General features: G+C 47.2%; 1 protein-coding gene across 2 annotated transcripts in view; it reads left to right on the forward strand.

The window, feature by feature from the left end:
• Positions 1-6591, forward strand: part of CLCN4 (chloride voltage-gated channel 4) — a 55747-nt gene extending 49156 nt beyond the window's left edge. For both annotated transcript variants that reach the window (XM_081080917.1, XM_081080918.1), the window contains exon 12: positions 2936-6591. In XM_081080917.1, coding sequence (XP_080937043.1) covers positions 2936-3026 — 91 coding nt within the window. In that variant the 3' untranslated portion in view covers positions 3027-6591. The remainder of the gene's footprint in view (positions 1-2935) is intronic.
• Positions 6592-11779: the final 5188 nt, after the last annotated feature.

Genomic DNA, 11779 nt, shown 5'->3' on the forward strand with positions numbered 1-11779 from the left:
AATATATTAAAAAAACAACAAAAAAAAACCCCACCACAATTCCTGGCTTTATCCTTCTTCACAATCCCCTCCTCTCAGGCAACCCCTCCCCCTCCAAGGGTTTTGTTTTCTTTAATTAATAGGCTCTATTTCTTAGAGTGGTTGTAGGTTTGCAGAAAAGTTGAACAGAGAGTATAGAGTTCCCATATTCCCTCTCTTGTTCCTTCAGTTTCCCTTCTTAACATCTTCATCGGTGGGTTATATTTGTAGCCATTGATCTATCGGTCCAGTATTAGTAACTAAGGTTCATAGTTTGCATTAGGGTTCACTCTTGGTGTTGTACATTCTGTGGGTTTTGACAAATGGAGAATGACATGTACACACCATTATGGTATCACACAGAGTAGTTTTACTGTCCTGAACACTCCACCTTCCCACTTCCCCTGGCAACCGCTGATCTTTTACAGTCTTCCTAGTTTTTCTTTTTCTTTTTGTTGTGTCTTTTTTTTCTTTATTGATTGAGGTATTACATATGTGTCCTTCCGTCTCCCTAGTTTTGTCTTTTCCAGAATGTCGTAGAATTGGAATCACACAGCCTTCTCAGATGGGCCTCTTTCTCTTAGTATGCCTTTAAGGTTCCTCCATGCCTTTACCTGACTTGATAGCTCATTTCTTTTTAGCCCGAACAATATTCTATTGGGGATGTTTGTTTAAAATACTTCCCTGCCTCCTTTTTGTTTGTTATTTGTGACACATATTTTTTTAAGAGTCCAGACCAGTAGTCTCACATTTTGAATATGTTTGATTGCTTCCTCATGGTTTGATTTGGTTTAAGTGGTTTTTGGCAACATTTCAAAGTAGATGATGTCATGATGTCAGCCTTTCCGACTTTGTTGGTGATAAGCTCCATCACTCGGATGGGATGCTGATGGCCGGAACCTTGCTTGGGAAGGGACATTTTTCTCTTTGTACGTCATCGGTGGCCGGATCCTTTGAGACCATGTGAATTTTCTGGTTTCCAGCAACCATTTACCCAGCAGTTTTGGAATTCATTGATGATAATTATTGGCTAACCTCATTATTACATTGGGGGTGCAAAATACTGGTTTTCTAATTCTATTCCGCTCTCTACATTGTTTTTCATTTTTTGGTTATGATAGTCATGACGCTGTCTTTCAGTGTTTTGTCACCCATGTGGTCATTATTATTTTTGCTTAGCATGCTTCCAAAGGCCCTGTTGGCTCTTTTCCTCTCTCCTGAAGATGCTCCCATGAGGGGGAGGGGAAGAGGTAGTACCTGCTGTCTCCCCTAGTGTGACAGAAGGAAAACTAACACAATAAATCAGTCACTTTTTTAAGCTCCAGTGTGATCAGGGACAAAAGTCAGAATTCTGGCTTGACAGTTTCACTAACCAGTGTGCATCTCACCAGATGTCACTGACTTGGACACTGCTCTGAATACTTGAATTCCCTTTGAATATTTACTTTCTATTAGTAGCAGATGAGTTTGAGTTTGACTAATTTGGCTTTACTTAGATAAATGACAGTGTATTACAATTGTGCTTTCTGATTTTTGTGTGTCTTCATCATTTTACACAGATGCAGAGAAGCCTGTCATTTAATAGCTGTCCAGTGTCCCGGTGTCCTGCCATAGTTCACTTCTCCATTCCCCTTTTCCTGGGTATGATGGAGCCACAGTGGGCAGCATTTTGCAAACGAATTTGGCTATGGAACTTCTTTTCTCCAAAGAAGTTGTGTACATCCCCTTCTTTCAAGCCCTTCACTGTACCTAGAGGGCATGACTTGTTCCAGCAGGTGGCCACGTAAATATTTAACAGAATCAAGAGTGAGGCAAGGGCTGTCGTGAATGGTTGTCCAAGTGTGTACAGCATATTCTAGGGGCACTCGTGCATTGCAGTGTTTGTGAGCAGTGCCCCCTGGAGTTGTGCAATGCATTGTCTAGGTGGCCCAATACAAGCAATCCTGGGAGGTGGTATTGTTTCTGTAAGTTGAAAGCAATGGCATTTTGGAAGAGGCGGTAATTTACATATATGGTCAGAGATGAATGTCAAACTTTCCCCTTCTAGTAAGATAGATTTAAAATAGAATCAGTTGTTATACTTAAAATACCTTATACTTGGGCCCTGGTCAGTGTGCTCAGTGGTTAGAGTGTTGGCCTGAACACCAAAGGGTCTTGGGTTCAATTCTAGGTCAAGGGCACATACCTGGGTTTCAGGTTTGATCCCCAGGCCCAGTCTGAGCACGTGTGGGAGGCAAACAGTTGATGTATTGATGTTTCGCTCTCTTTAGCTCTCACGCCCCCCGCTCCACTCTCTCTAAAAAAAAAAAAAAAAATCAATGAAAAAAATATCCTTGGGTAAGGATTAAAAAAAACAAAACCTTATGGTTAGAATTTCCATGGTGTGGGCAAGTTTTGACAGTGGCTTTCATAAGCCCTTTTATTGTATTGATTATAGTTTTAAAATTTAGGAGTGTATATCAGGCATCGTATGTAGGTTTACTGCTGTAATAAACAAGTTTGTAATCTCCGTGGCCCGATGTGTCAGGTTTATTTATCTCCCGAGTCATATCCAGTATCAGTCGCAGCAGGCGTGGGGTCTGCAACACAGTCATTCCAGGACGCAGGTCTTTGAATCTGGTGGCTCCTTGTCAATCCCTTGTGACCTCAGAGTCCTTCACTGCTCCTCTGCCTCTGCCTGGCAGTTGAGGAGAGAGAGTGTGAGGAAATGTGTGGGCGGCCGGGAGGGGCACCTCTCATGTCTACCCATACTCACTCCATTGGCCAGGCTCACTCAGCTGGCTGCACACACCCGCAAGGGACGCTGGGGAATGTCGTCTCTCGGTGTGCCCAGGTGACAAAGGCACTGGTGTTCCGGGAAAGGCATGAGTCGGTATTGCGAGGTTGACCTCTTTTCTCTATTTTGTTTCTTCTCCAGGAGACTTCTTGGCATCATCACAAAAAAGGATGTTCTGAGACATATGGCCCAGATGGCAAACCAGGACCCTGAATCCATCATGTTTAATTAGAAACAAGATGGCAGTCGTTTTGAGAAAAACACAACTGTGTCATTTTAAAAGAAGTAAACAAGTGATATGTTATTATCCTAATGAATGACCCAGAAGCTTTGTTTGAAAGGAAGGGAAGAAGGATGAAACGTTTGTTAAAAAAATACACCAATGAGTAGGCATTTTATAGCTTTAACTCCTTATGAGTTTCAAATCGTGTTTGTTAATGAATTTACTAACTGCTACGGGGGCATGTGGGTGGGTGTGAACGATGGAACACAAATGCCGAATCAAGAAATGTTTGCCCTTCTGTTCAAGGCTGGTGTTTCTGAAGCTTTGAGTCCAAAAGGCAGGGGGGTACCAGGGTGCCAGTGCCCTTATTCATTGGTTCCTGAGGTTTTGCTGCTATGTTAGTGAGTTGGACTAAATGTATTTGCACTTACTTTGTTGGAAAAGGAAAAGAATTTAAATGTGAACATAGTGAAAGCTGCAACTATGGGGTCACGCATGAACATCCCCTTTCTTGCTCCTGTTCTCAGTCTAATTTGCTTAGCCATCAGTTTCTAAACCAACATCAGGATCACGTGTTATGATGAGTCTGAAGAAATCATTTCTCTATGCAAGACCAGCACCTTGGGCCAGCCCGGCGGACCATTGGAGCGTTTAGTGCTGCACTGTATTCCCTTCCAGGCAAAGGGATTCATCCTTATTAGGAGAATGTACTCACCCAGTCACCGATTCGCATCCCCATTGCATTTGCTTCATTTATTTATTGCTGTTGCCTGTGCATTCTTACATATTGATCAGTCCAGCCCTTTCCATGGGACACATCCTATATGCTGCCAGCTCGGCGCACGTGTGCGTCAATTTCCGAATAGCCTAGACAGCAGTCAGAGCAGGCTACCCAGTGCGACTACTTCTTTTTCTTCTCCGATCTTATTAAATACGCTGCAGAGGGGGTGAGGCATATGACTTCTCAGTGGGAACTCCTCCAAATGGATTGCAAGCGAAATACCAAATTGATTCTAAATCTGTTCCATTCTCTTCTCTGTAGGATGCAAACCGCCCAGCTTTAATGTGTAAGCATGCACTCTCATCCCAGCGATCAGAGCACAGAAGGGCAGTTACATCCTAGACAGCCAGTTTGAGCACTGGGCATCTTCGTAATGAGGCAGTGATTCCTTTAGGCAGGACTTCTGTCCTTCCTGCGAGCAGGAGTGAAGCTGGTGTTTTAGGTCCACTGTGATCAGCGTGAGTAAGAGTTACCCCGTTCGCTCTTTCTCTTTAGCCTTCGTTCTTCCCTTTTCACTGAGTCATCCTCATCCTTGTCAATCTCATCATTGGGTATTGATGTGCCAGGTGTGCATTTGGCTGCAAATCATAGGAATCCCAATGAACAGTGACGAGCTGAGTAGGAAACCTGGGGTTGGGCACTCAGGACTCTCATATCATCGAGGGTCTACACCAGTGATGGCGAACCTATGACACGCGTGGCAGAGGTGACACGCGAACTCATTTTTTCGGTTGATTTTTCTTTGTTAAATAGCATTTAAATATATAACATAAATATCAAAAATATAAGTCTTTGTTTTACTATGGTTGCAAATATCAAAAAGTTTCTCTATGTCACACGGCACCAGAGTTAAGTTAGGGTTTTTCAAAATGCTGACACGCCGAGCTCAAAAGGTTCGCCATCACTGGCCTACACTCTTTGGTATGTTTTCTAACATCCTTTGTCCTTTGGTTTATTGCCTCACAGTCACAAGCTGGTTACTGAACTGCCAGGTGCCATGTCTGTTTTCTAAGCAGGAAGAGGCAAGTAACAGGTGCAGTGCTAATCTCAAGAAAGCACAGCTCTCCCAGAGATGCCCAGCTTTCCTCATTGGCTAGAATTCTGTCACGTGGCCCCCACAGCTGCACGGGAGTCTGGGAAAGACAGTGTTTAGCAAGGCGTGACTAATATTTCAATTCTCTTAATGAGAAAGGGGGGGTTGGTTCTTGGGAGGGAAGTGGTGTCTGCTGTGTTGGATGCCATCATTGTGTCCCTGTCACTGTCCTCCCCATCCTCTTTACCTTTGCTTGCCGAGCCTCTCTGAAGACTCTCTTCTAACCTTAGAGTTCCTGCTCCCTTTTGGATGTGACAGAGAATTCCCAATCAGAATCCGTCATTTCTTAGCCCCAATAAAAATGTCCATCTCGGATAAAAACCTAGCTAACAGTGGGCTTCTATGAGAACTTCTAGTTGATGTGTTTAAAGTTTGTCAGATCATGCTGCCAAACGATGGAAAATTTGTTTCGGGAATTGCCCCTCCAAGATCATATCAGATAGCCACTTCAGTGTGGAAACACTCCGTCTGCCGTAGAGAATTCAGTGTTCCTTCTTATAATAGAATGAACTTTGTTATCTCATTCACAGCACGTAAGTATTGAGCAACAGAGTCAAATATGAGTGTTGTTATTGGGTTTCCATGGAACAAATGCAAGTGAAGCCGGATTTTCCTGGACTTGAAATTCTAGGATTGCCTCACATAATTCCCCTCTTACTCCCACGTGACCTCCCCACAGAGCATTAGTCATAGCCGGGGTGTAGATAGTCCCGGATGCCCTTTCAGCTGAAATAAGGAGCTGCAAAAGGGGCCACGAAACAGTGGACAGCCAGCCAACGGTCAGTGACACCGAAGAATGGCCTCCTCTTCCATCCGAGGCCATGGGATGAGGGGCTAGTTGACTCTGGGCCAAGGTCACCAAGGGGAGTTGTGTGTTTCTCCCCAGTGCTTAGCGCAGGGATGTCTATGGATTCTCGGGGAACAGTTGGAACTGGTTCTTGACCTCAATAGCCTAACCTTGTTTCCCTTCATAAGTTGAACCGCCAGTGAGTTGTGGAGTGCAGGCTGGCCTCAACTAAAGGCCAGGGTCAGGCAGGCAGGTGCAGGTCAAGGACGGCGTGTTTGCCATGGGGACCACCAGAGCCAGCTGCCTTCCTCCCGGAGCCTGAACTCCGCCCACCGGTCACTCCTTGTTAACAAAGCACGTGTGTGGGGATTGGGACGGTATTGCCTGTAACCAAATGCAGAACTCTGACACTTTCCCAGGTGATCTGATGAGCAAGATGCGCAGACTGGGCTGTGGAGATGGAATCGGCCCTTTTTAAAGGAATGCTTTTGTTTCCTTTTTCCAGAACCAAAGGCTTTAGACCAGCGGTTCTCAACCTGTGGGTCGCCACCCCTTTGGTGGTCGAACGACCCTTTCACGGGGGTCGCCTAAGACCATCCTGCAGATCAGATATTTACATGACGATTCATAACAGTAGCAACATGACAGTGATGAAGTAGCAACGAAAATAATTTTATGGTTGGTCACACCATAAGGAACTGTATTTAAAGGGCCAGAAGGTTGAGAACCACTGCTTTAGACATTTGTACAACTTACTGGATTCTTTCAGAATCAGTTTTTTATGTAAATAAACCTGAACACCCAATGCAAAAGGTGTTCTCTAACCAGGCATGTCGGCCTCTCTGTTGCTCTCCCTGTTCCTAAGGACTATGCCGCAGAGTCAGACACCAAATAAAGTGTCCCCAAAGTGGCACGGGGAGTCCTTGTTTATTCAGCGCGTTCCCTGGGAATGCAGGTGTGTGCATGGCCCATGGAGAAAGGGGACACGCCTGAAGCAGAGCAGCGTTCGGTGTTTGCTGTTCCTTTGAAGGAGGGAGCCCTAGCCGGTGTGGCTCAGTGGATAGAGCGTCAACCTGCGGACTGAAGGGTCCTTGGTTCGATCCTGATTGAGGGCACATGCCCAGGTTGCAGGGTTGATTCCCAGTGGGGGGCATGTAGGAGGCAGCCGATCAACAATTCTCTCTCATCATTGATGTTTCTATCTCTCTCCCTTTCCCTTCCTCTCTGAAATCAATAAAAATATATTAAAAAAATAGAAGCAGGCAACCTGAAATTTCTTCATCCAGTCCTTCCCAAAAACCTTATAGCAGCGGTTCTCAACCTGTGGGTCGCCTAAGACCATTGGAAAACACATCTATAATTACATATTGTTTTTATGATTAATCACTATGCTTTCATTATGTTCAATTTGTAACCATGAAAGTACATCCTGCATATCAGATATTGACATGCCGATTCATAACAGTACCAACATGACAGTGATGAAGTAGCAACGAAAATAATTTTATGGCTGGGGGTGCCCACAACATGAGGAACTGTATGAAAGGGTCGCGGCCTTAGGAAGGTTGAGAACTGCTGCCTTACAGAGAAGACAGGTCACTGGCTACATGCTTGGCCCTGATGAGTCACAGACACTGAAAAGCTTTGAGCAGTTTCTTCACGCAGGTGAGCTGTTACTTTAAATGATCAGCACGTGCAATGCTGCTCCGCGTTCGTTAGCAGGTGCTGGGCTGGAAGAGGAGAACCGAGATGCAGAACGGAATCACTCATGGTCACAGGACACGCCTTCCCTTCCTTTGAATTCCTCTGGGCACTGCTTTATTGGCCTCACTTCCAGCCGCCGGTGGTGCACAGGGGGGCAGCCTGCGCCCCTCCCTCGGGGAGCATGAGGTGGTCATGGCGATGTCTGCGCTGCCCTGGGTGTGCTGGGAATGAGCCTCCGTGTGACTTTTACGAGGTCCATTCCCATTTGGTGTTGGAACAACCACGAAGCATTTTTTTTTATTGTAACACTGTGTGTAAACGTTGGCACCTTATTAACAATTAAGTATTTGAACTATATTTAAAAAATATATAACAACACAGTCCCCAAGAAGCATGTAAATGAAGGAGATACTGATGTCACAGCTTTCTGCCCAAGGGAACCTCTGGTGACCCCGGAAAGGCGATCCCGGTGACGGCTGAAGTATCTGGCCAAGTTAAAGACCTGGTATTCACATTGTCATGCACGGTTGTGACACTAGCTCGATCAGCTTTAAAATCGCGTGTTCTTAGCCTGGGGGTGATGGCCAAGTACAAATTCATACGGGGCTATACATTTCCAAGGATGGGGTGGGACCACTGTCCCAGGCCACCTGGGGGAGCCTGGGGGCACAGCTTGGATGGTCTAACATTCATTCTTTCAACGGAAAAAAAATGTATTTATTACTTTGGGAACCATAGGATTTGAATTATGTCCTTTCCCACCAGTTTTATTTTTTAATTTAAAATTTTTGACTTCACAGAAAATTTGAAAAAAGAAAACAGCACAAAGAATGCCCACGTACATTTGACCTAGAGGAGGCAGAGAGAGGAGTCCCCTCCAATGAAGGGAGAGAGCCAGCCCTAGGCACAGCTTGGGGGAGACATCCTCAGCAGAGGGACAGCAAGTGCAAAGGTCCTGAGGTGGGAACAGGCCCAGCCTGCTGGGGGGCTGCCGAGGGTGAGACGCTGCAGGATGTGTGGTCCTTGGGAAGGAGGGGGGTTGGGGAAGAAATTGGTTTTGTTTTTCCTCGTGGGGAAGGGTAGACACAAGTAGCTGCTTCCAGGTCCTGTAGGGCGAGGTAAGGACTCGGAGGAATGACTGATTTGATCTGCGTTGCACACGAACCATCCGGCCGTCATATGACAAGACTAGAAGCTAGGAGGCTGTTGCCAATAGGTGAGTTATGATGGAGGCTTGTCCCAGAGTTCCGGAATTCCAGATATATTTCCAAGATGGAGCTAACAGATTTGTTGGTGGAGTGGCTATAAAATGGCCCAACTAAGTTGCCATTTACTGGGATGGGCTAGACTAGGTGAGCAGCTGCGTTTTGGAAGAGCTACATTGGAGAGAGCCATTGGACACTCAAGTCCAGAGTTCAGGGGAGTCATTGGGGTTGGAGACATACATCAAGCCATTGCATATCAGTGGCATGAAAGCCACGCCTGCAGACTTCTGTGGGATACAAGCGCAAGCAGAACCAACATGTAACAGAATCTCAATTTTGCATTGTCAGGGAGTTACACTGCCCAAGACATCTGCACTTGAATCCCAGCTCCTTTGCCTCTTGGGTGTGTCGGTCAAAGGGATTGAAGCTCCTTGAGTCTGCATTTCCCCATCTCTGTATGAGCTACTGCTCTCGACCAGCGGCACGGCTATGAGGCTTAAGTGATGTAATCATTGTAAAGCACTTGGCTTGGAATAGACCACGCACATGGTAGATATTATCTTCTCATGGTGTGAAGCCCTCCCAGTAGCTTTCATCGGAAATTAATGAATTTTATGTTCTTTTAAAAATATATATATATATTTTTATTAATTTCAGAGAGGAAGGGAGAGGGAGAGAGAGAGAAACATCAGTGATGAGAATCATTGATCAGTTGCCTCCTGCATGCCCCCTACTTGGGATTGAGCCCGCAACCCAGGCATGTGCTCTTGACCCGAATCAAACCTGGGATCCTTCAGTCTGCAGGCCAACGCTCTATCCACTGAACCAAACCAGCTAGGGTGAATTTTATGTTCTTAAAGGACACATTACACTTTAGTGTAATTGTAAGACTCCCTAACACTAGACACAGATTGGACTGACCAATTGCTTTAGTTTCCAATTCTTTCTGAGGCAATTTTTCCAAAAATCAAAATGAAATAAGCAAACTCACATCTCTTACGGGGTGTGAAAAAAACAACAAACAAAACTTCTCTTCGACTCCACATTAATGGGAAATTATTAGAAAAGAAACCACTTGATAGGAAATTCCATTTCTCTGTAGCGTTGTACTAGCTTGGAGAACAGAAAAGCACAAATAGGCGAAAATACTGAACTCTTGATTAGCTTAAAATTTGGAGCAACAGTTCATGAAACACAAGACTGTGTGTAACTTGCTTATTTTCAGCAACCCCATACCCACTACACTTCCAGACAGAAAAATCTCACCGGCATCATGTGGGGTTAGAAATGTCTCATTAGTAACGCTCGTGAGCCTTTTGTGGGCTTTGGATATTTCCCTTCAACACGATGTAAAAACCAAAAGGGGAGCCCGGCTGGTGTAGGCCAGTGGCTGAGCATCGACCTATGAACCAGGAGGTCACCGTTAGATGCCTGGGTTATGGGCTCGATTCCCAGTAGGGGGCGTGCAGGAGGCAGCCCATGAATGATTCTCATCGTTGTTTCTCTCTCTCTCCCTCTCCCTTCATCTCTGAAATCAATACAAATATATTAAAAAAAAAAAAAAACAGAAGGGAGAAGAAACAAACAGGATTTGTCCGAAAGGTGACAGCTCGTCAGGCGTACTTCTGGGCGCTTAGCTAGAGCAACCGCATGGCCTTGCAAAGAAACGTGTGGTTGGGCAGCTTTTTCGTGGGCGTCCGGGAGTTGAGACGGGACCAGATGACAGTCCGCCCAGCACAGGGGCTTGGCGGGCCTGTTGTCCCAGCTCCCAGTTCACTGCTCGTCAGCTGGCTAGAACGGAGCTGCCATCTGCGAAGGCAGACAGGGAGCAGCCATTTGTGGCAGTTTCTTCACAATTGCACTTCGTCAAAGAAACAGTTTTTCTCCTTCCGAATGAGCAAGAGCCACAAGCACCTTGGGATTTCCAACCCCCAAGCCCAGGGCTGGGCTCACGGGACGGAGGGAGCAATTGCCCTGTGCTGCCGGCGCTGGCGGTGGAGCCCACACGTCCGAGAGGAAACAGCCGCCCGCCAGCCACACAGATTGGGTCCGAGAATAAAGCACATCCCTGAGTTCCCGGCGCGGGAAGCCTTGCAGGTGGCGTCCAGGGGGCGCTGCGGATGGGAGAGCGCCACCTGCCGTCCGCGGGCGCCGTGTCGGTTTCACGTCAGTTTCACGCTCTCACCCACGCTCAGCGCTGCCACCTGTTCCCGCCCCACTAACCAGCGGAGGTGGGCGCCAGCGTCCCTCCCACGAGCACGTTCCCTTTGCAAGCGTTTCTCCAACTTCCGCCCGTCCCAGGAAGGCCAGAGCCGCCCAGGAAGGGCTGTGGGTGGGTCCCATGATCACCAAGGAGCTTTCTCCAGCGCGTTGCCCAGCGCCCAGCCGCTCCATGGGCGGGAGTCTCAGCTGGTTGGTCAAAGGCGGGGAAGGCCAGCGGGTCTGCACGTGGTGGGGGTGCATCCCCGGAGTGCTTCCGGGAGGCCGTGTTTCTGCAGGACACTGCCAGGTGCCCAAGGAAAAGAGTGGATTGTGCGGCTACCTGGACTGGTAAGTTCCAGCACACGGCCGTGGGGCCAGGAGTGGGAGGGCCTGGGAGTTGTGGTGAGTTTTCAGAAGCTGCTGAAAAATCCGTGGCGTTAGGCAAAGGCCGAGTGCGCAGGCTAAGGCCGGGGGACAGGCTTTAGTATGGCTGGGTGGCTGGGGAAGAGCTCGCCTCCAGTAAGCAGAAGGCAACAGTTTAGAGAAGAGAGGACATTTGCTGGGGCACGCGTTTCACACCAGCTGGGGAATTTGGAGTGAAGGCCGTCGGGTTCAGCTGCGGTGGTCTGCCCTGCCCGCTTCCTCGGTGATCTTGGCTTGTTCCATCTCATGAGAAAGGTTGCCAGGTGCCTCTTGAGTCAACTTTGAATATTTTCGTGTCTTTATTAAAAGTTTGAAGCCGTGGTTGGCAAAGTAGAGCATGGGGGCCAAACCGATCCTGCCACTTGTCTTTGTAAATAAAGTTTTGTTGGCACGTGGCCACGCCCACTTGTTCCCGAATGGTCTCTGGCTGCTTCTGAGCTATGTACAATGGTAGTTGCAACAGAGGCCGCGTAGCCTGCAAAGCCTGGGATATGGACTATTTGGCGTTTTGCAGAACCAGTTTGCCACTCCTGGCTTAGAGGAGATCAGGACCACCGACCCACCGGC

This window comes from Myotis nattereri (genome assembly GCF_964212035.1).
Source record: "Myotis nattereri genome assembly, chromosome: X".
Lineage (NCBI taxonomy): Eukaryota > Metazoa > Chordata > Mammalia > Chiroptera > Vespertilionidae > Myotis > Myotis nattereri.